Source organism: Zingiber officinale, chromosome 10A (assembly GCF_018446385.1).
Source record: "Zingiber officinale cultivar Zhangliang chromosome 10A, Zo_v1.1, whole genome shotgun sequence".
Lineage (NCBI taxonomy): Eukaryota > Viridiplantae > Streptophyta > Magnoliopsida > Zingiberales > Zingiberaceae > Zingiber > Zingiber officinale.
The window spans coordinates 86,457,249-86,482,576 of NC_056004.1; the positions used below are offsets into that span (position 1 = coordinate 86,457,249).

Here is a 25,328-nt window from a genome sequence, read left to right on the forward strand (position 1 = left end):
AGCTTCACTCACTAGGATTTCTCTTCTGCCTAGCTTCACTCACTAGGTCTTTCACCTGGCTTCACTCACCAGGATTTCCTTCTGCCTAGCTAGCTTCACTCAATAGGTCTTTCAATTTGCCTGGCTTCACTCACCAGGACTTTCCAGTCTGCCTAACCTCCAAGTTAGGACTTTCACCTGGCTTCACTCACCAGGATTTCCCAGTCAAGTAGGTTGACCTGCTTGACTCTCCATCACAATCTCCACACATGAATAATTGCACCTGCAATCTCCATGTGTTGTCTACATGTATCGTCAACATGTATTGTCAACATGTATTGTCAAACCATCAAAACATAAACACTAAGACTCGAGCTTGACCCAATTCAAGCTTAGTCAAACTAGGTCAACCTTGACCAGGGGAATATTGCACCAACAATCTCCCAACACCTCAGACCCAGTAAAACTTACCATTTACAATCGGATAAAGTTTTATCCGGTCAAACTATTGGAGGCACCTTGAACCCTTGTTGGAGGCACCTTGGACCTTCGAGATAGACTTTCCAGGGGCTATAAAAGGACTCCTGGACCTAAGAATTATATATTCATTCAAGCATACAATTCCTAGCAATTTGTGAGCTCATTTAGTGTGTAAAAAGGTCTCTCCGCCTACAGTGAAGGAGACATTCTAGTGGAGTTGTTCTACCGCCTTGAATTAACAACCGTCTTGGTTATAACCAAGTTAAATTTCTGTCTCCCTTTTCTTTTTTATTATTTCATTATTTTTATAGTTGCTATTATTTTAAGTTGAAAGTCTAGAGGAGGATATACTTTTATTTTCAGGCAATTCACGCCCCCTCTTGTCGACCCCGCTGCACCAACATTTTATAGCAAGATGTAAACATACATTCACATGATTTTCAATATATATTTATAAGAAAATACCTTGAGCATTTTAAAATTAAAAATTTGGTGACATTAAATCCCATAAGCCTTCTAACTTTAATAGAATAACATCAAATATTAACTTTCAATATCAACCTCATACCTCAGCATATTTAAGAAAGTTCACTCGATCCCCAGTTATAGCGAATTTGTAGAAATTTTCCTCCAAATGGATCGCGCAACTAAAAGATGTTAGGTTTCTTAGCCACGCGTCGCGAGCCCTTTTTGATAAACCCTGGTGGCTGATGGAAAAATTATGTGGGGTTAGGTTGGTCACCCCAGGGCTAGTCATTGAGGCCAACTAGGATTATCATATATTTAAGGAAGTTCAGATTATTGAATGTGACCCTTTTTTACCTTAACCTCTGATCGTTTGACCAGACATTTACCATAGTACTAGGTTTGGTTACATTCATCGGTATCCACTAAGTTGGATTCCACAACTCCTTTTTTTCCTCTGATTTAGTAAGAATTTCGATATCCTCTAAGCCGACTCCTTACCCATCAAATTGCGACAAACAACCGATATGGTTCAAAATCATTATAAAAATAAAGAATTATAAATTTCCTTTCTTTTTTAAAAAATGAAATACCAGTAGCTCATAATAAATGCATTAAATGTGCTTAGACATTGAAAATTTAGGGAAGATGCCTGCCTCTCTCATTTACTCATAAAAGAAAACAAACTCCCTTCCATCCACCTCTAGACATACTCATATAAGCATGAACCTTAACCCCTCAATCTAGGACTTTAAACCTTGACTCAAGACCCCTTAATGGCACCTCAAGCTGCTATTACAGAACTGATCCAACCTCTCCCATCTCCAACTACAACCTCTAGATTCGAACAATAGAAAATCATCACCCAAACCTCTTTGTATCCCTTAAGCTTACATCCTCTCGACTCAACCATCGACCAGCCTATCTTCAACATGAACCACCACCTAAATCACCCCTTCTTGACCCCTACAACTCTTGGCCAGCCCACTAGCCCAAACCCTCTTCGTTGAACCCTCCCTTGCACAGCCCCACGTCGCGACCACCTCCTCTCGCCCCAACTACCATCCGATGCAGCCTTCGGCCCCCCCCCCCCCTCGACTCCAGCCCCTCTTTTCTCGACATAGCAACACCCCCCTCTCATCCCCTTAGCCCCTTCCAACGTCCCTAAGTCAGCAGTAGATTTTCAAAAATTCTAGCATCAAGATTTATAATAAAAAAGTTAATAGAACTTTCGTCAAATCATCGCAACAATTGAAGAGTGTATTCATTAACAATAAAACATATGCATCAAACCTCAAAACATATGTAATATGATTCATATAGTACAAAAAATAAATGTTAGAAATCTTGTCTTTGCATATTAATGTGTGAAAAATCGAGTGAGGCATACGAGAGTGACGAGTGACGATCCAACAACATTCTTCTTCGATTTCTCAAACTTTTGGGACGTTGTCTCGAGGGTTTTCTAAGAATCAAGGTGACGGCACAAAGGTTGAAGAAAACCCTAGAATTCCTCCTCTCCTTTTAGAAGACAACCCCCCCCCCCCCCCCCCCCCACACACTAAATAAAATGCTAGGGAAATTTTGTTTGCTGCAAATTAGGTCAAACCCATTAATTTAATAGTTAAAACATTAATTAAATCGGGCAAGTTAGCATGTAATTACCAATTCCTAGATAAATTTCACAACCCATGAACTGGATTTTGTACGCTACAAGTTGCTTCTAGAACTAGGATTAGGAGAGGGCGTGACCAAACTTACTATGATTACAAGGATATTCTTGTTGAAATCGCACCTGAATGTGTCATTTGTGATGAAACTATTACATGTAAAATAGAAATAGGTAAGGTATGCACGGGGCTCAACGTTACTCTATGCATCCGATCTTTTTTTGAAATGTGAGTCAAATGCCTTGGAAAATACTAATGAAGTAAATTGTAGACGGACGAATAAAATATAAAAGAGGTGGGCTATTTGTGAATAATAAAACCTTAGTGTAGCTTTTGACAATAACAAATTTTAGATGCTCCTTTTGTAAAATTACCGTTATTTTGGGCAATCACGTTTTACAACATAGTGTAATTACAATCGAATGCATGCGAAACTCAAAGACAACCCCGGCCTAGAGGTCAGGCGGTCCTGGGCGATTGCCCAGGGCCCAAAGTTTTAGGGGGCCAAAATTTTTAGAAGCCCATGTATATGTATATATATTTTTTTAGGAATTAGGTTAAGTAAATTTCTTCCCCATGAAACGAGTGGTGTGAGTAGATTAAAGTCATGAAGCCTGAGAAATCAGAAAGCGATGGAGAGGAAGAGAAACGAGATAAAACAAAAAGTTGAAACGAGAGAGACAAAGGAAGGCGGGAGCAAACAACATCGAGGTTGGCGACAAGACAAGAAGAAACCTATCCGACAAACTCCATCTCGTTAGGGCTTTGCCCAATGGCTGATGTCAAGTAGTCATAGGCGACTTCTAATTCTTCAATCAAGAGTCTTCATCTGCTCACTCCTCTGTAGACTTCCGCCACTCTACTCTACGTCTCCTTGATTTTCTGATTCTTTACAAAACATAATTGCTTCATCCACGTACGATTTCAGTACCGTATTGTGTCATGTCAATACAATGTCAATACTTAATATATATATATATATATATATATATATATATATATATATATATATATATATATATATATATATATATATATATATATATCTATATATATATATATTTTAAGTTCTCCTAAAAGATGAAAAATTTTGCTTGATAATGTGAAAGGATTAACTGTCAAATCTTTTTCAAATATGCGTTGGGAAAGTCATATTAAAAGTGTTCAAGCTATTAGATTCTAAGCTCTTGAAGTGCGACGTCCTTTATTAGAGTTACATAACATTTGTGATGATGCAAAATCTAAGAGTGAAGCTGAAAGTATAGGTAACTTAGCTGAAAGTTTTAGACTTTTACTTGGTATGGTTATTTGGTATGACATTTTATTTGTTATAAACATGATATATAAGAAGTTACAATCAAAATCTACGTGCATTGATTCTGTTATAAAACAATTAGATGATGTAATAACATATTTTGAAATATATAGGAACAATGGTTTTACATCGGGTTTGACTATTGATAAAAGTCTTGCATCCGATATAAATATATAGCCAATATTCTCAATGAAACGTCATATTTTTAGAAAAAAAAAATAATTTGATAAGAAAGAAGATAATGAAATTTCACTATCATTTGAAGAATCTTTTAGAATTGATTTTTTTATGGTTGTTGTAGACATAGTAATTTCTTCTTTGAAATATTGATTTGATGAAATGAAAATATTTGAAAAGATATTTAATTTTTTGTTTGATTGAAAACATTAAAATCATTAGATAATGATGAGTTGAGAAAATATTGTATTAATCTGATATTCACTTTTAAACCTGACAATTCATTATAGGTTAAGTTAAATGATTTATTTACCGAATTAATAATATTACAAATAATTTTAATATCAACAAATATTCTTAATTTTATAAAAAAAATATATATATTATTATCTAAATATTGCAATGGATTATATAATATTAAAAAGAATTTTTCAAAATTAAAATTGAATGAATTAATAATTTTATCTATTGAAAAAATATTTTAGACAATCTTAAAATTAATAATACTATAGATGAGTTTACATTTTAAAAAAAAAATAGAAAAAGTCGTTGTAAACAATTTTTATTTTATTAAAAAAATAGAGGTTTTTATTGTTTGCTCTCACATCGCCTCCTGAATGATAGGACCGGGGCTGCTCGAGGAGAAGCTGAAATGTACTTATGGCTGCAAATATTGAGCTTCCAAAATTTGCCAGTGCTATTCCATGCTCTCTCAGTTGCTCACTACTAATTATGTAAAGAGCATGAATGCGGTATTTAAAAATATCCTATAGATTTAAATAACGACAACAACTATATCGTAGACACAATCTGTTCGTGTCGAAACAAACAACCGAATAAAATCGCAAATCTATCGTATTAATTCCGGCAGCACAGCGCTTCTTCGATGCCCAGATTTTTTTCGTCAATTCCAATCAACTCGCACATGTTTCTTCCTCGGAAGCATTAATTGGAATTTTCGCATCTCCAGGTGCCAATTCGTCCTCGATCTTCCGAAGAAACTCTGCCACTCTCTCGATGCTTTCATCCTCATCTGCAATATCGATCGAATCATCGAACAACAAAAGAAGAAGGGGGAGAAAAGAGAAAACCATCGCTTGCAAAGGAACTCACCGAGCCTAGGAACAGTGTGGCCTTTGGCATGTCGAATGACCACCGGATCATCAAACCATTCCAACAGTTTCTCACCGTTCCTTCTCAAGAAATCCTTCTCCCCTGCCGGGGGAAAAAAAAAAGCAACAGCGGAATCAGATGAAACTAAACCAGTTCGATCGAATGGCAATTGGATGCATTACCTATGAAATGCAACGAGGCGCAGTCGATCTTGGAAGGGTAGACTCGCTCCGCCACTTCCGGGGCTTTGAACATGGCGCCGCCCATGATCACCAGCCACCTCACCTTTGGCACTGTCGTTAGAGCCAGTCCCTGTTCGATCCCAAATTCAAATATTGATTTCTTGATCGGACCGATTAACTAATGGTGAAAGTACGAAGATCTCGTCCACTCGAACCTTGCACTGAAGGCCGGCGAGCGCCACCGAAAGAATCGCCCCCTGGGAGAAACCCATCAGGCCGTCGAACGGCCCGTGCTCGATCATCAGCTCCTCTACACGAGCGAAAGCCTTGTCGAGATTCGAGTACACCATAAAGTCCTGATAAATCGAAGCATAGATGAATAAAAAAAATTGGGGGAAATTTTGATGAAGGTAAGGGTTTGATCGGGGAGGGATCGGATCCAGCACCTTGTCGTATTGATACCACTCGTAGTAGGGGGGAGGGAAGATGCCGTCGACCTCGGACTTTCCAGCGGCGGGGAAAGGGGCGTCGGGGAAGAAGAGGTCGAGGCGGGAGAGGATCTGGTCCGGCCACTTTGCCGCCAGCTGCGCCCGCATGATCTCCCCGCTGGTCCGGAACCCGTGCAGGCAGAGGAACCGCGGCTTCCGCCGGGTCTCCGGGAGATCGCCGGTGCTCCCCATCACGTCGCTGTAACTGGTCTGCCCTCGGCCTTGGGCGGAGGAGGTGGCGGTGGTGGTTTATAGGCTTTCGATCCGGAGAAGGAGATGGATCTGAGCCGTCGATCGGTAGTTAGTGAGATGTTGACTGCGCAAATGAAAGACCACCTACCAGCTTTGAGATACGTGGAATCAACTTTCAGCATTGCAGTTGGTGAAGCATTAGCTAGTGACACAAAATTAAAAACTTATATTTACGGTCAACCACTTCATTATCAAGAAGGCTTGTATCAACTACCTTCGTCTAAAGGAGATTATGATATTTCTAGGTATTTATAATTTGATAGTTATAATAAATTTATAAAAAAAATTCCTTTACATAAAACATATAATTGTAAAACGTACAATTATATGATGTTGAACTTCTTAACTATATAATTGTAAAACGTACAATTATATGATGTTGAACTTCTTAATTATTCATCGTAAGTACTTTCTGAATTATCTTAAGGATCGATGAAAAAATTTTATAGAGTCGAATCGATCACCCCGAGGGTTAGCTGGATTTATCATTTGTTACCCTGGTGCTATGGTTCAGCGACAAGGTATCCGAGTTATCACACAGGCACCTGTAGTTCGATCCTTAACTATGGTAAATTTATAGGAATTTTGCCTCCAAATAGGACGCGCAACTAAAAGATATTGGGTTTCTTAGCCGCCCGCCGCGAGCGCTTTCTGATTTACCCTAGTGGTCTATGGAAAAATTCTGTAGGGTTGGACCAATCACCCCAAGACTAGTTGGGTTTATCATTTTTTTCCTCCAAAGGGATGCGCAACCAAAGAATGTTGAGCTTCTTAGCCATCCATCGCGAGCGCTTCCCGATTAACCCTAGTGGCCGGTGAAAAAATTCCGTGGAGCCGAGTTTGTCCACCCTCGAGCTAGCTAGGTTTATCATTTTTGCCCCTGGGGCTATGGTGTAGTGGAAGGATATCCAGGTTGGTCTAATTGAACCATGTGAGTACAATATTGACCTCGAACAAAGAAAGTGGGGGCTCCTATGTTCGGATCAAGAGGACCAGACACCAGGCATGAAGTCCTAGTAGGTCGGGTGGACCGAGGGGCAGGAAGTCCTAGTTGCAGCTAGGCAAAGAAGTCCTAGTAGGTCGGGTAGACCGAGGGGCAGGAAGATCTGGTGGGTCAAGGATCGGACGTGGGAAGCCCATGGTCCTTTGTTTGAGGGGGGGATTGTTGGGGTTGCAAGGTTGCAAACATAGTCCCATATTGAAAACACATGGAAAAGATCATAGGTTTATAAGAGAAAGATATCTCCATTGACATGAAGCCTTTTGGGTAGAGCCCAAGAGTAAAACCATGAGGGCTTAGGCCCAAAGTGGACAATATCATGTCATTGTGGAGATATCTAAATTCTTTTCGATCCTACACAATGCACCCGCGGTTCAATCTCCAGCTATGGCGAATTTGTAAGAATTTTTTTCTCCAAATGGAGAGTGTAACCAAAGGATACTGGGCTTCTTGACCGCCCACCGTGAGGACTTCCCGATTTACCCTGGTGGCCGGTGGAAAAATTCTGTAGGACCGAGCCGGTCACCCCCAGGGCTAGCTGGATTTATCATTTTTTACCCTGGGTATATGGTGTAGTGGCAAGGCATCCGGGTTGTCACCAAGTACCCGCGGTTTGATCCCAGCTATGGTGAATTTGTAGGAATTTTTCTTCCAAATGGGTCGCGCAACCAAAGGATGATGGGTGTCTTAGCCGCCTGTCGTGAGTGCTTCCCTATTTACCCTGGTGCCCGATGGAAAAATTTTATAGGGTCGGGCAGGGCCGATCACCCCTAGGGCTAGATGGGTTTATTATTTCTTTTCCTCCAAATGGTGCGCACAACCAAACGATATCGGGCTTCTTGGTCACCCGCCGTGAGCGCTTCCCGATTTATCCTACTGTCCGATGGAAAATTTTCGTGGGGCAGGGCTGGCCACCCCAGGGCTATCTAGGTTTATCATTTTTGCCCCCGGGGCTATGGTGCAACGGCAGGATATCCAGGTTATCACCCAAACACCACGGTTCAATCCTTAGCTATGGCGAATTTGTAAGAATTTTTCCTCCAAATGGGGAGTATAACCAAAGGATGTTGGTCTTTTGCCCGCCTGCTACGAGTGCTTCCCGATTTATCATGGTGGTCAGTGGAAAATTTTCGTGGGACCGGACCGATCACCCAAGGCTAGTCAATGAGGCTAATTGGATTTATCATTTTGCCCACAATTCGATCCCCGGCTATGACGAATTTATAAGAATTTTTCTTCCAAATGAGATGTGTGCAACCAAAGGATGTTGGGTTTCTTAGTCACTCGTCGTGAATGCTTCCTGATTTATCCTGGTAGTCGATGGAAAAATTCTATAGGACCGAGCCAATCACCCTAGAGCTAGCTGATTTTATTATTTTTATAAAACAAAATACATTAGCATAATCATCACTATTAAATTTTTACTTTAATTTAAAAATAAAATATATATTCCCGACTGTGCCATTTGATAATTGATTATAAATTAATGGTATAATTTATTTCCCTTCTTGTAATTTAAGGACAGACTATGAAAAATATGTAAGATGGGCATCATCATGTTTATGTTGTGATCCTAACTCTTAGATTTTGATAGATTTAAGCCGGTTTAAGTAAATTATGCTTGGTATTTATAAACTAGGAATCTACCTTCAAAATTAATAAGGTTAGACACCTAAATTATTTTTAAAGAACAACATGAAACCGTGTAAAAATTTTCAACAAAATTATCATATATCGAGCCTCCTCAATGTTGACTCATGTAATGTCTTTTCTTTTTCAAATATTAATACATTTGTTTTAAATCAATAAATATTAAAATATACATATGTTATCAAAATTGGTCCTGTAATAATTTTAGCTAAAATTGTTAGCTAATCATCTTTTAATTAAATTTTAAATGTAAATATATAGGTTCAATATAAGAGGAAGTGATTGCACATTGTTTATAAGATATCTAATCTCCAAGTACGTTTTATATGATCGATGAAGAGAAGAAATACTTTTGAAAGAGTTCTACTAAATAGTTGAGCTACACACGGACAGTTCGAGGAAATATTTCTTTAAATATCTCTCATCTAAAATATTTTCCAATTATGATTGTTAGTGATAGAGATATTTAGAAATTATTGGTACCCGATAATTTCTATCCTACGTGACATATAAAATAAATAAATTGAGTTAGTGTTACAGAGTGCAGTAGTTGTTTTTTTTTCAATTTTTTAAGTTGAATATTAATTATATTTAATAATTATTAAAATATAAGAAAATATGGAAATGTATTAAATTAAAAATTAATAAGTATAATTAATTTTATTTAAATATAAAATTAGATGTAAATTAATAAAATGATAGTAAGATCTATAAATATTTGGTTGGTGAGATATTTGATTATAAAATTTGAGATATTTGAGAATGAGATATTTGGTAGGTATGAACTATAAATATTTGGTTGGGAAAATATTTGATTGTAAATTTAGGATATTTGAGAAGAGAGATATTTGATTAATGATGTAGACATGGACCACAAATATTTGGAAGAAATATTTGGTATTGTTATGGATGTTCTAAGAGAATTTATACAGAAAAGAGTAAAATATAATGTCTCACATAAGGGGTAGGATGAGAAATCTCGGGAGTCGCCCCTTCAATGGGGGTGTTTTTGTTTAATTTTTCAAGCATCTAAGCATCAAATCTCAATTTCAACGAATTAATAAATGAATTTTTTTTAATAAACTTAAAAATGTTAGACTAATCAATTGTCCACTATGAGTACTTTTTATTTATCTTGGTAGTCGATAGAAAACTTCTATAAAATTAAACCGATGACCTAAAGATTAATATACCGAATACCAACTAAATAAAACTCTCAATAGTCACTTTCAAAAGTAGCAAACTTAAACCATGCCCATGTGTGTGTGCACCCTACAAAAATTATACCAATGGATATCAGTCTTCTGTTATGAACCAGAGGCCAAAACTTACAGCCATTCTTATGCACATCAAGTCAAAAGCCCATCATAAATGCTTGACTCTTCTTTTGTTCTTCAGTCGAAATATGCTGTAATCCACATACCAGGATCTTAAAAGTTCACTCCATTGTCCAACTGCACTCCCAGGCATCACCTGGGTTGATCCACATTACAGCAAGAACTTGTCATTTCTAACCATTTACAGCTATTTCCTCTCCAAGACACTTAAAAGAATACATTTCAGCTCCAACCTGCTTTGAGAATTTAATGGCTTTTGTCCACTGCAGGGTGGTCCTCAGTCCTCTCAACCTGCAGTGTCAGTTTTGCATCATTCACATGATTCATTATGAGCAAGCAATTATCAATTCAGCATGTTTGAACCTGATTCTTATATTCAGGAATTCTCAAATGAACAAAAAAAAACCACTGACTTGCACAGAAAAGTGCATTTGCTGCCGCTGGGAATTTTTGACTCCACAGTTTTTATTTTAACTCACTGCATTTTCTATTTATAAACCAGGAGGGTTATGTTACTTACGTTAAGTTATCAGTCGGTATTAAAATTATAACAAATATTTAATAAATAAATCTGTACTAATACTTGATTATTCCTTAAAAGAAACATATTACAGGATCCGACTATAACATCTCAGTAAAGATCGTTATATTTCTAAAACTCGGAGTGTAGTGCTAAATATGCAAGAGTTCGCGTTGCAGAGTCCGACTGTAAATCAATAGAAGTAATAGATACGATGATTTAGAAAAGAATTAGTATTTTGTGTGTACAAGAGATAAAATGGATAAGCGAAATGGTAAAACTGATAGAGAATTTAAATTTTAAATTATAGTATACGAGAAAGAGTAAAGCAAGAAATAGATTGGGTATTGTTGTAAATAGTTCTTTAAAAGATTAAGTTGTAGTAGTTAGAAAAGAGAACAGAATTATAGCCCTCAAAATAATAGTGGTGAAAAAACTATGAATATAATTAGGCTCCGTTTGGTATGCATGATAGGATAGGATTGGATTGATTAGGATAGGATTAAAGGTAGGATAAATAATCCCTCTTGAGGCCAAGGGATTATGAATCATACCCCTAATCATCCATAATTCTACCCCTAATCAACTCTACCAAACGCTTGATTAACAACTTTTTGAAAATATAATCCTATCCTATCATGCATATCGAACGGAGCCTAAGTGTATATGCACCGTAAGTAGGATCATATGAAGTTACTAAATCAAGATTTTGGGACAACTTAGATGAAATATTATAAAACATTACGCCAAATGAAATTATTTTAATAGGAGGTGATCTAAATGGGCATGTATGAGTAAAAAATGAGGAATATGAGAGAATACATATGGATTATGAGTTTATAATAAGAAACAATGAAGGGAAAACTATATTATATTTTATAATAGCATATAACCCTATATTAGTTAGTATGTTCTTTAAGAAAAGAAAAGAACACTTAGTTACATTCAAAAGGAATAATAAATCACAAATAGACTTTCTTATGATTAGGAAGAATGATAGAAAATTTATAAAAATTACAAGGTTATCTCTGGAGAAAACTTAACTACCCAATATAGGTTATAGTGTTGGATATACGCCTCAAATATATTATCAATAGAAAGAAGATATTATGACTTCTAGAATTAAGTGGTAGAAATTAAAGGATGGGAAGCAAAATATATTTAAGGATAAGTAGGAGTACGAGCATTAGGTGAAATATACAGTGATTCTAATACAACATAGGATAAGATGGTATCAAAGTTGAAAATAGTAGCTAAGAGTATACTCGGTGAATCAAAAGGGCATGCACCACTAAGTAAGAAATATTGATGGTGGAATGAGAAAATCAAGATAAAGTAAAGGAAAAAACGAATAGCTTATAAGAAATTATATATTTGTAAAAACGAGAAAAACTTAAAAAAATATATACAATAACCAAGAAAGAAGCTAAAAGAGTAGTAAATGAAGCAAAGAATGAAATTTTTAAACAATTATATTAAAAATCGGATACAAATAAGGAGAAAACGACATTTATAAAATAGCTAAAATGAGATAAAAGAACACAAGATATCTTATCCAAATAAAATCTATTAAAGATAAATATAATAGAGTACTAGTAAACGATGAAGAAATAAAAGAACGGTGGAAGAGGTATTTTCATCAATTTTTTAATGAAGGTTTAGGTGACTAACTTAACTTAGGTAATTTAAGTAAGTCAAATGAGCATAAAAATTTAAATTTTTATCATAGAATTTAAACTTCAGATATAGAACAAGCTTTAAATGGAATGCACAATGAAAAAATCGTTGGACTAGATGATATTAAATAAAACTATGAAAGTGCTTAGGAAAATAAGGTATTGAATGACTTATAAAATTATTTAACATAATATTGAAAATAAAAAAAAAATATCTGATCAATGGGGGATAAGTGATCTAGTTCCCTCATATAAGAACAAGAGAGATGTACAAAATTGTGTAAACTATAGGGGTATTAAACTAATGAGTCATACAATAAAAGTTTAGAAAAATATAATAGAAAAAAGATTAAGGAAGGAGACCACAGTGATCGAAAATCAATTTGGGTTCATGCTTGAAAGGTCGATAATAGAAGCTATACATCTTCTTAGATAATTAATTGAAAAATATCAGGAGTAAAAACAAGATTTATATTCATTGACTTAGAAAAAACTTATGATAGAATCTCAAGAGAAATTATATGAAAAATTCTAGAAAAGAGAGGTGTTAGCATAGCATATATTTAAATAATTAAGGATATGTACGAGAATGAAACGACTAGAGTGAAAACTTCAAGAGAAGTAACTAAAGCATTTTTAATAAAGATAACGTTACATCAATGATCAGTTCTAAGTCTCTATCTTTTTACACTAATTATGAACGAATTCACTGCACATATTCAAAACACAGTACCATGGTACATGTTGTTTGCAGATGATATTATTTTGGTAGATGAAACATATGAAGGAGTAAATCCTAAACTAGAATCTTGACGGAAAACACTATAAGGAAAAGGTTTTAGGCTTAGTAGAATAAAGACATAATATATAGAATTTAAGTTTAGCAATATTAGATATAATAAGATAATTGTTAAGATAGGAGATAACGAATTGCCCGAAACCGAGAGCTTTCGATATTTAAGATCATTTTTGCAAAATGATTGAGGGATTGAGAGAGATGTCTTACATAGAATACAATCAGGATAGTTGAAATGGATGAGAAAGTTGAGATTTTATGTGATCACAAAGTATCTCTAAAACTTAAAAGAAAATTATACAAAACCACAGTTAAACCTGCTATGTTATATGGAGCTGAATGTTGGGCTATGACTCAAGCACATGAGCAGAGATGAAGATGTTAAAGTTGATGTGCGAACATATGAAAATAGGCAGAATAAGACATAAAAGTAATAGAGAGAAAGTCAGAATTACATCTATTGAGGAAAAACTCTGAGAAACACGTTTAAGATGGTACGAGTATATGCTTAGACGATCAATAAATATTCCAATTAAGCGATGTGAAATTATGACAAACACGCATATCAAACGAAGAAAATCAAAAAAGACTTGGTTAATAACAATAAAATAAAATAAAATTTATTTAAGTATAGATGATGACACATATGAAAATAGAAAATAGAGTTTAATGACATAAAAGGATTCATAGAGTCAATCTTATCTAGTAGGATAAGATTTGACTGTTGTTACATTCTCTACAAATGAAAGACTATAAAAGGTGCCTTGAATCATAGTTTATTGTATCAATTACAGGGTTACTGTCAATTACATTTGGAATATGGGCAGTTACTCTTTCAGATTGAGAATCACATTGATGGCTCGAGACAAGGTCAGAGTTTTCTGGCATTCACATGCTCCCTACTGCATTAAGGTTCCTACAAGGTTGTACAATAATTGCATCAGAAGGTGGACCTGCAAGTAGAAGATCTGATTTTCAGTTTGACTGTCTGTGTATCAGTTCTGGTCATAGAAACTTACTGCAAGTCTGGTTTTTACAGATATCACTGTTCCATTTCTCAAGGACTATAATCTATTTCATTTCTGATAAACTATGAATTCAGATATAATATTGGTCTATGCACAACTAGGTTTAACTCAAGATGAAGTCTGATAAATTCTAAGAAAACAAAATTTTATCTAATACGGCACCAGAAAAGCACAATAGAGAGTGCAAGCGTAAAATCATTCAAAGAATAGGATAGCAACAACATAATGCACAGCTGATCATTTAAACAATGTCGATAAATCAAGCCTTCTTGAGGAAAGTTACTTCCTCTCTTTTTTTACACTATATTTTCTCCCTTTTTTTCCTTTTTTTTTTTGCTTTTGTTTAGCCAGTCAGTTTAGCCCTTGCAGCCCTGATACAAGCTAAAAGAAAAACACTACAGTAGTATCGAGCACCACTTCATCTAGTTGCTCAGTGCTGAGTTCATGTTTTTTTCTATTCAACATCTGGTGGTGCTTGTTACAATCTTTAGGGATGAGTAGTTGCCGCCTAGTTTCGTTTGATGCTCCTTTTTTACTGGTTCCTTTTCTCAGACTTTAGACAAAATTCTGTTGCACCATTAACCAAACCATACTAGTTGTGGAAACACCAAAACCCTACAACGCGCCTTCGCATTTCTTATGAAATGCTTATTTTCCTTCTCTTACAAGCTGGAGAATCATGACGACACGATGCAAATGAACCAGCAGTTGTATCATCACTCTTGTAGCTCAAGCAAGCAGCATCCAACACTCCAATTGGGCTTTGCGGTATGGTTGTAACTGATGAGCTAGCAAGTTTATGCAGCATATTCCTTACTCCTATCGAGTCTTCTATCAACTTATAACATCTTAAGACTCTTTCCTGGCAAAACCATCATAGCACAAAATCAGACGATAAATTCAAACAGTTTTGAGGGTTGCCAACCAAGATACAAGAGAAGAAAGAGGTTCTCAAACGAATAAAATTCATGAAAAAGAGATCACCAAGATATTAAACATAAATGCCACCCACTGCTGGAAGATGAAGTCACTCAAAATAATACAGCATTTAGCAGATGAAGAGAATTAGAAGAAGCAATTGTATATACCTTCGCCACATGGATACAGCATGAAATAGCCTTATCAAATTCCACAATCTTACGCTCAATCAAAGCAAACAGTGCAACAGCAGCAGCAATTTCAGAAGGTCTGAATTCCAAGAAATCAATCCCTGAAAGGCATTGACTCATTCTAGTCATGCAACTCCATCCACCCCACTCAGTATGGTAGAACAATGGCACAAATTTAAACAGGGAGAAGTGTACCTCTAATCGTGTTTATTGTTAACTCCACAGAATGTGACACCAAAAGCTTACTTGGGGCACTACCACCATTGAATTTATGGAGGAAGAAATCAATATAAGCGAAAGGAGTAACTGCTTGCATCTTCCATTTGAGTGTACTAAGCATCAGCAGCTCCATTCTCAGGATAGTCCTGGATTCGAATGCATATTTTGCATCCGCTACCTTCAAGAAACAATTAACAAAAGGTTAATCATAACATATCATCAGAGAAAACCTAAAAGTTTCTTTGTAGCGTCTGCTTCTCACTTGCAAATCCAGAGGCAGAGGGATTTCAGTTTCCTCCATCTTGGCAGCCAAAGATAAGCATGCCACTGATAATAGTTGGATCATCCAAGCCTTGCCTTTCTACAGATCGGAAATTGAAGATGAATAAGAATATTTCAAACAGCCAGAAAAGCTACACATTACAGATTTGATTAGATGCAATGTATCTAACAAAGATCAGATTTCAGACAATTGGTAGGGTTCTTACAGGAAGCTCATTGGCAGAGAGGAAGCGATCCAAGTAATTGACAGCTAAATATACACACAGTGGCCCAAAGTTGTAATGGGCATGAACCTGCTTGAAAGGTGAAGAAAAAGGAGGAATCAGGTTGCAAAGAGATCGTTTAAGAAAGATCAGATATAACAAAAAGAAGTAAATGGCTCATTTATCAACCACATTTCAGTCCAGATCTGCATGTATACTTTCTTCAGGATAAATATACAATAAAAATGAAGACCGAGATGGAAGATCAAAACTTGAAATCGACGAAGAAAAGCATTTCCCCCCTTTGAAGCACTTGAGAGTGCAAAAGGATGAAAAATAAAAGATCGTTATAAATCCAACCTAGAAAGCCCCTTCCAAATCCAATCTAGGAAGGAAAAACAAAACAAAAAGAGTACCTTGCAAATCCAATCAATGGCATCCCTCCTGATCGCCGAATCAAATGCCCCGGACCGCAGCCTCTCAGAGTAGTCCTCCCTCGGCATATGCTCAGCTTCCCTCTCGACAAGCGAACCCACGCACTCATTCGATTGAACAGGGAGGTCCACGAGGAAATCCCCATAAAAATCGTAGCTTTTTGCTTCTGAAATCCAACCACACCCAAGCCCACCCTGCTCCTCATCATCGTCATCGAAATCCAGGATGCTACTGTTGTCCTCGGCGCAGAGGAGGGCAGATGCAGCGCATTCATAGTTTATAGCCATAGATTCAAAGAGTTCGTAGATTGAAGAAAGATGCTATCTTTGTAGTCAGAAGGGAGCCCTTGTCCCTCTTCCTCTCCTCTCCTCCGCAAAGATGACTCCTTTCCAGATGAAAACTCAAATACGAGCTCAGTGGAAGAAGTATCAGGAGGGTCAAAGGAGAAGAGGGAGGGGGGCACCTCACAGCTTTGGCACAGAGGGCAATGGAGGGGTTTTGTAGGTCATTTGTCGGGAAAGAGAGAGAGAGCATTTGAGGAGTGCAAATGGCAGGCGAAAAAAAAAATAATATATATATATATATATATGTTAATAAATGATAAAAAGAGGGAAGAGGCATTGAAATGATTTTTTTTTCTTTTTTTTTTCCGGCTTTTGGTAGGCTGCTTGCTAGGGTTTGGCTTGCGGTCCACTGTATTTTCCAAAACCAGACCGAGTGCGCCGGTTCAACTGGAAATCAGAGAAATCCTCGTATTCAGTTAATAAAAGATTTATGGTAGTAAAAAACGATTAGATTCATTAGATGTTAATTTAGAAACAATTGCCACCAATTGTTTCTAAATTATATTAAGAAAAATAAATTATAGAGTCAATGAATAAAGATAAAAGGAGCTTTTTAAAAAAATATATCTCTGACCCTTTATTCTATTATAATAAATTTATTATCTTCTAAACAAATGGAATGTAAAAATCCTCATATTGAGTTAATAAAAAATTTATGATTGAACTGAAGATCCAATTCAATCACACTTAATTTTGTCCTGCAAATAAAAATTACACATAATCTTATAGTACAATTATGAAATTCTCCTTATTTGTTTAGAGAAGGTGAAAATTCATCCTTCTCGATTATATGATATTCATCGAGAAAACGAGAAGAGGAGAAATTTCTTTAATATCCTTATTTCCTATATTCAAGAATAAATTCAGAAGCATTCGAGATAGGATTGAGTTGGTTAGTACAAGATAAAATTATTTTCATAGATAAAAGTTCGAATCTCAATAAAATTGAGAAAAAAAAGTTCTCTCTGTATTGATCAATTATAATTTTCGATTTATCTCCTCAGAAATGTCATAGAACCAACTATATAAAATCGTTAGAATAACTGATTCTACGTTTTTACTATCATATGAACAAATTCAGAAATTAGAAGTCGACTAAATTTTGGATGTGAAAGAGATGAGTTAAGCATCCAAATAAAATGAACATCTAAAAAAACACACATCAATTCTCCTTAGTATCCAATTGTAGGTCATAAAATATCTACTGTCCTATCTTAAATCCATTGCTATCAATGTTGCATAGATCACTACAAGAAAAAAGTCTAACAATGATGATTTTTCATCATTGTCGTAGTCCATTTAAAACTGTTGTTAAATATCGTGTTGTTAAAAGGGGTGCTCAAAGACAATGATTTTTAATCGTTATTTTTTAAGGCAAAGACAACAGTTTTACGACGATGAAAAATCGTTATCTTTTCCTTCAAAAATAACAGTTTTCACTGTTGTCTTTGAGCATGTGTCTTTAATAACAAGGTATTCAACAACAGGTTTAAACTGTCTACAACAACGATGAAAAATCGATATCTTTTTTAAAATAAAAATATTAAAATTTAATATATAATTTTCTAACATTCAAAAATAATATTTACAACATTCTAAAAAAATTTCATAAGCAACCAACAAATGACAACTAATGACACTATTAAAACAAAGGTAAAGCAACACAACATCCTAATCCTAGAAGAATAACACAACATCCTAATCTTGATATCAAGTTTTGAAGAGTTGGATCATTCGAACTACTTTTGCCATGTACAACACTAGAAGAGTAACAAAAAAACTGTTTCTTAATTCTCCTAATCCTTCATCTTCTTAATCCTTGTCATGTTTGCATTGTACTTGGATCGAAGTGGACCGTTCAAACTCCACCTATAAGAAGAAGATAAAAAAAAGGTCATTTGATCTGAACTAAATGCCTATGAATAATAAAAAATCTAAAATCTCATAAAGTAGACTTAATTCGTTAATAATGCATCATATTGATAATCAAACTGCAATAATAGTTCAATAGGAAATGTACATATTAGTAGATAATCATACCATACTTTAGTTGACCAAATTTTATCATAATTATACCGAAAGTCTTGAGAACCTCCATTCCCTTCTGAGGCATTTTGTAAATTTTGGTGGCTAGACCTCATGGTTCCTAGCTCATTATTTGCATTTCCATTGATATCACCATTTGTACATATATGCACTGGGATTGAGAGCTAGTCAGAGGTAACAGAGACAGAAGGGTCTCCCTGATGACTTGAACTAGTTTTCTGATGTGTTTGGAAAAGGGGAAGTGGATTCGATGATGCTGCTAATCGTAAACTTTTTTATCATGTCCCATTGATGAAGCTACTGCCCCATTAGAAGAATAAGCACTATATACAGGATATTCGTAACCTTGATACATGTCTCCATAGACTCCCTATTACCAATAGGGAAATATTTATTTATAATGCATGAAGACAGACACACTTAGTGTTTAACAGCAACAGGACATGTCTGCTTTACTAAGAGCTTGAGCATAAATAGTGAGAACTTAACTCGCTTCCAATACATGAGAAAAACAATTTGATTAGTGAACCGCAATGGAAATAGAAGAACCAAGTTACTCTAAATGATTACATATGAGAAGCATTTTTTCTCTCTAACAAGCATAACATCCAAAATAACTCTATGGAAAAGCTTAAAAAAACACTGTCTCGTTGAGGATGACTCCAAAGCTGATTCCAGTGCAAAGTTATGAGAACAAACCAATGTTTTTGAACAAGCTAATTTGATTTACAACATTTGCACATATCAATTATGAAGTAGATAGGCATTGTGCATATTTTAGTGTAAGTTATATGTCACACCTGTATGTCGTCTTGATTCATATATGTGGAGGAACCATTCCACTCTTTGAAAGCATGATCATATCCTAAAGAATGCAACACAAATAACAATCATATAGATAGGAACAATATTGGTGAGTGGCTCATATCGTAATAAAATTTTGTTACGATTTTATAAAACAGAATTCTGTTACGATTTTTTATAACAGAATTCTGTTATGAGTTTTCATAATAAAATTTTGTTACTATTTTATTGAGTCTGGGGTTTATGCACTATTTATAGGAATCATTGTAAATCTATTATACAACAATAATCATAAGAATCATTGAATATGATTCTCTTATGTAGAGAGAATTCTAATAAAGTTTCGGCCATTTTTGTGGAGTGGGCACGTCGTCGAACCACGGTAACTCTTCTTCTTTCGCTTCTTCTTCTTCTCCTTCCTTGTGTTTGCTCTCCTTTTGTGTGTCTTTGTCATGTTGCTCCACGCGATCTCTTTCTCTCTTCATCTTCTTCTGCATTAGAGGTTGAGAGGTGTTGCCCCCTTCTTTGCACAACAATTGGTATCAGAGCTATAGGTTTTAGTGGATTTCTTCAACGTGTTGGGGATGACTTCTATGAAGTTTGATATGGTGAAGTTTGATTGGACTGAAAACTTCAGATTATGGCAGAGAAGAGTCAAGGACTTGTTGGTGTAACAAAGCATGGTGAAGATGCTAGGAGAAAGGAAACCGAAAAGTATGGAGAGATCAAATTGGCAAGAACTTCAGCGAAGGCGATGGCAACAATAAGGCTTTGTCTTACGGATGATGTGATGTACCATGTCATTGATGAGGATTCACCGATGATAGTTTGGCAAAAGCTAGAAAGTAGGTACATGTCAAAGTCATTGACAAATAAGTTATATTTTAAGCAGAAAGTACTTGGGATGAAGATGACAGAAGGAACCGATCTGAGTTAGCACATCAACGTATTTAACCAGATTGTGAGCGATCTGAAGTAGGTTGATGTGAAGATCAAAGATGAAGATAAGTTGCTGATGTTGTTGAATTTTCTACCTTCATCTCCTATGTACGAAAATTTGGTTACTATTTTGATATAGGATAAGAAAACTCTCAAATTGGAGGAGATCACAGGTGCATTACTAGGTTTTCACCAAAGGAAGAAAACAAGCGATGAAGTTTCTCAAGGAAAAGAACTTGTGGTAAATAGCAATCAAGAGCATGGTAGAAGCATATCTCGACATGGATCAGGTAACAACAACAAGTCTCATTCTAAGTCAAGGGGGAAGAAAGTGATCACGTGCTACAAATGTAAAGATAAAGGTCATATCAAGAGAGATTGTCCAGAGATAAAAAAAAAATATGTTGTAGAGAACAAAGGTAGTTCAGTAAAGTCTGCAAACATAGTTGAAGAAGAAAATTCAGAGAGCGATAATGGAGATATGCTATCAGTTATGTCAAGTTTGGAACAGCTGACGCGTGCATGGATTTTAGACTCTGTATATTTGTATCACATGAATCTAAACAAGGAAGGGTTTGACACCTATAGGGCAGTGGATTCTGGTTTAGTGTTGATGGAAAATGATACGTCATGCAAAGTTATCGGCATAGGAAATGTCAGAATCAAGATGTTTGATGGTGTGATCAGAATTTTATGTGATGACAGACACATACCAGATCTAAAGAAGAATTTGATCTCACTAGACATACTAGATGGTATTGGTTGCAATTACAAATTAGTGAGTTGGGGATAAAGATCAGCAAGGGAGCTCTGACGGTAATGAAAGGATAAAAGATAGCAGGGAATATCTATAAGTTGATAGGGACTATAGTAGAGTCACCTCGGTGAAGTCTGAATCATATAGTACAGTCTTGTGGCATATGCAGCTAGGGCACACTACTAGAAAAGTAGGCTTTTAAAACACAACAAAATATTCTTAAATTATAAATTTAGTGTCTCAAAATGTTTTTGAGACGGTAATGTAGTCGTCCCTAATACAATTGTCTCAAAAAAATATTGAGTCAGTTGTACTGTCTCAAATGTTATTTAAGACGGTGATGAGACAGTTATTTAATTGTCTCAGAAGTATTTAAGACAGTTATTGTTTTGTCTCAAATGTTGTCTTATCCTGTAAAAAAACTAAAGATACTAAATTGTGATGGTAATGTGTTGTCTCAAATAGAAGTGAAGATAGTAAATTATTGTCCCTAATATTTTAACTTGTTAGATGCAACAATTATGACAAAAATTAATAATCTTTAAAGAACATTTATTATACAAATTAATCTAGATTAAATTTATTAAATTGTCATTTCAAAACAAAAGGAAAAACTCTCTTTTTAAAAATTAAAAATGATATCCACAATATAAAATTCTATAATTATTAATTAAAGTGCATCCAACATTCATCCAATAACAGAAATATCTACATATCTATCATTAATTTGATAATAAAAAAATAACTATTCCCATGAAAGTTACATAAAAGAAAGTCTAAAGAACAACTCCTCGTGATCTAAAGATAACTTCTATAATCCTTCTTCACCAAAATCCTGAACATTAAAAAAAAATTCTTATTAGAGGTAAAGATGATTTATATAATATATATTGTTCAAAAAAATCAATAAATAGAACATTTCAATAAAAAATCTCATCATCTAACACATAATCCTATTTCTTCCAACTATATATATATATATATATATATATATATATATACAACATAAACAACACCAAGTTAAACAAACATCTTCATCTCGTAATAAGAAATGATGGTTTATGTGTTTGTCAATATCTTTGTGACTTTCAAGTTGTTGCACCTGTAAAATAAATTTATCTACAACTTAAAAATATGTACACTACTACATCACCAAAATTGTTAATAAAACAAAAAAAAATCTTATGAAAACTACTACTAATGTACCTGTTGGTTATCCAATCCTTGTTCATGTGAAATAATATTATTTGCAACCTAAATAAAAAATAATGTATGTATCACAAAACTATCAAAATTCATTATAAAAGTCAGTTATTTAAATAAAGTAAAGATACCTTTTGATTTCAAATAGCACTTACAAGTACAATTAAATTTTAACTAATGAAAGAATAGTACCTTTTCTAGAAGTTCTCTCCAATATGATAAAGCTCTAACTTCAGAATTGTCAGTATTCAATGCCTACAAATGAAATTGTAAAAAATTAAAAGTGCATCATGATATCAAAGGATTGACCACCCATTTTCAATTGCAATGGAAAATATCATCACTAGATCTATTTCTTTTCCAACTTCTTGTGTCTGTGAAGTTTTTCCTATAATAAAACAACACAAGCTTTCCATTAAGCATCACTGTAGGGCACTTGTATTTTGTGAGTTTTATTGATGATTTCTCACAAAAGGTCTTAGTATACTTTATACGTCACAAGTCAAAACCTTTTGCAAAGTTTAAATTATGAAAAACTAAAGTAGAGAATCAGACCGAAAGGAAAATCAAATGTCTTAGGTCAGACAATGGGACCGAGTACACAGATTCAAAGTTTCAGGAATTTTGTAAACAGAATGGGATAATGAGACATTTCTCGATTCGCAGGACACCTCAATAGAACGGGGTGGTGGAAAGATTGAACAGGATAATCATTGAGAAGGCAAGATGTCTCAAGCTGAATGCAGGACTTGCAAAGAATTTCTGAGCGGAAGCAATTAACATGACATGTTATCTCATTAATAGATCATCAAGGGCAGCACTAGAAGGTAAAGTATCAAAGGAAGTATGGATAGGGAATCAAGTAGATTACTTTCATCTTTGAGTTTTTGGATGTCCATCCTATATGCACATATCTAGTGAGGAAAGATCAAAGTTGGATGCGAAGTCAAAGCTGTGCATTTTTCTGGGGTATCAGAAAAGAGTTAAAGCACTACAAGAAAAAAGCTTAACAACAACGGTTTTTCACCGTTGTCGTAGCCTCTTTCGGACTGTTGTTAAAGGCTGTGTTGTTAAAAGGGGTACCCAAAGACAACAGTTTTTAACCGTTGTCTTTGAAGGCAAAGACAACAGTTTTACAACGGTGAAAAATCGTTGTCTTTTCCTTCAAAGACAACAGTTTTTCACCGTTGTCTTTGAGCGTCTACTGTTAATAACAGGGTCTTCAACAACAGTTTTAAACTATCTACGACAACGGTGAAAAATCGTTGTCTTTTTTAGATAAAAAATAAAAAAAATTAATACACAATTTTCCAATATTATAAATCATCCAAAATACTAAATTTCAAAATAAAATTTAATATACAATTTTCTATCATTCAAAAATAATATCTATAACATTCTGAAGAAATTTCATAAGCAACCAACAAAATGATAACACTATTAAAACAAAGGTAGAACAATATAACATGAGATTTTCTAATCTGTTTTGACTGTTTAACTTTTGCTCCTAATCTGTTTCAAGGACCGCAGCGCTGCTACAGTGCTCTTCATGTATAAGCTCTGCATATATTTAATCTCCTCCAACTCCGAAACCCTCCCACCTGATTGTGCCGGCTTTGGCACTCCATTTTGTCCGTCGCATTCTGCTGAAATTGACAGGTTGTTGCTGGGGAAGAGGTGGTCGAGCATAGCCACACACTCCTTCACGAGTTTGCATAGGAGATCAGTTGTAAAGAAGGGCTGCTGCAGCACATTTTCGATGAAGGGCTGCCTGATAAGTGCTCCTGTTCTCTTGTCATACTTCTTCAGCATTTTCACTAGCCGACAGGTTCGTCCTCTCAGCTTCCCGACAAGATCACCCTACATTAGGACATTCTCAAATTTAAAAATTGTCTTGACTAGATTCGCAATTGCCATAGCACCAACAAATGATTCCTGCATAACATCAAAAGTTAAGCCATCAACAAAAGAATAGTTTTGTTAAAAATATTATATGAATTTACACATACAGAGAATTGATCTTCTCTAGTCTCGAACAAGTAATCATGCTTCCAACTTCTATCAATTAATGAGTAAAAAGTAAATAGATTCGACGTTGTCCTGAGGTTTAATATGCTCATCTAGTAATGATAATGCCAAAAAACTTAACATCACACGCTTGGTTGCAGGAGCTATTCGGAAAAAGGTTTCCATCCTCATCAACATAGTTCCACTAAAATATGTAGAGTTATTACTACAATAACAATAAACCATGTAATTATTGACTGAGGAAATAAGACAAAAGATGCTAATTTTACTAAATTTAAAATGCAAAAAAATCTAAAATTTGATAGAACCTATAATCAAACTCAATCTGAGATTCCTAAGCATATAGGAAAACATTAAAAAAACATATCAGAACTGTAGAGTAAGCTCGATCACATAAATTGAGACTAGTGTTAGTTTAACTAATTTTTTTCTACTAATTAAATAAAATATATAGCATTCTCACACGATCTCCTTTCTCCTCGGTAGCTTCATCTGTAAGTAATCTCGCATTCTGAACAGACAATAATAACCAGAGGATAAGATCAAAAAAAAAAAGAGGGAGATATTATCATAAACAACCGCAACTATTATTACAAAGAATAAAAAAAAAATAGAAACTCTACTTGCCGCCATTATGCTAGACCAATGAATCTGAGAAATCTAGCCAACCTGTAAATATGGAGGAAAAAAAGCACCAAAATGGGGCAAAATGAAAAAAATGGACTGGCGATTACACACGCTTAGGTTCCTTGGCGACTCCTCAGATAGTGAGATCAAAAACCCTATAGCGACAAGCGGGATTTGTGATTCTTCTAGGCAAGGCAGCTGTAG

At 35.1% G+C, this 25,328-nt stretch overlaps 3 protein-coding genes across 4 annotated transcripts; all 3 read right to left on the minus strand.

Moving 5' to 3' along the window:
* Positions 1–4,841: 4,841 nt before the first annotated feature.
* LOC122027105 (esterase CBG03338-like) lies at positions 4,842–6,106 on the minus strand. Its single transcript, XM_042585950.1, has 5 exons — positions 5,828–6,106; positions 5,597–5,737; positions 5,382–5,511; positions 5,200–5,301; positions 4,842–5,119 (listed from the first exon to the last, which is right to left on the minus strand). Exons 1-5 carry the CDS (start codon positions 6,059–6,061, stop codon positions 5,001–5,003), a joined length of 726 nt encoding a protein of 241 aa, XP_042441884.1. The 5' UTR covers positions 6,062–6,106; the 3' UTR covers positions 4,842–5,000.
* A 7,718-nt stretch (positions 6,107–13,824) lies between these two features.
* LOC122027821 (cyclin-D3-1-like) lies at positions 13,825–16,917 on the minus strand. Of its 2 annotated transcripts, none has more exons than XM_042586829.1 (6): positions 16,358–16,917; positions 15,945–16,031; positions 15,719–15,817; positions 15,433–15,634; positions 15,217–15,338; positions 13,825–14,053 (listed from the first exon to the last, which is right to left on the minus strand). In XM_042586829.1, the coding sequence occupies exons 1-6, from the start codon at positions 16,661–16,663 to the stop codon at positions 14,000–14,002; spliced, it is 870 nt and encodes a 289-aa protein (XP_042442763.1). In that variant the 5' UTR covers positions 16,664–16,917; the 3' UTR covers positions 13,825–13,999. The 2 variants fall into 2 exon arrangements, with proteins under 2 accessions (XP_042442763.1, XP_042442762.1); XM_042586828.1 differs by lacking the exon at positions 13,825–14,053 and adding an exon at positions 14,341–14,990 and having other exon boundaries at positions 16,358–16,916.
* A 7,046-nt stretch (positions 16,918–23,963) lies between these two features.
* On the minus strand, positions 23,964–25,130 carry LOC122026758 (SPX domain-containing protein 1-like). Its single transcript, XM_042585481.1, has 4 exons — positions 25,125–25,130; positions 24,961–25,008; positions 24,384–24,404; positions 23,964–24,329 (listed from the first exon to the last, which is right to left on the minus strand). Exons 1-4 carry the CDS (start codon positions 25,128–25,130, stop codon positions 23,964–23,966), a joined length of 441 nt encoding a protein of 146 aa, XP_042441415.1.
* Between the last annotated feature and the right edge of the window lie 198 nt (positions 25,131–25,328).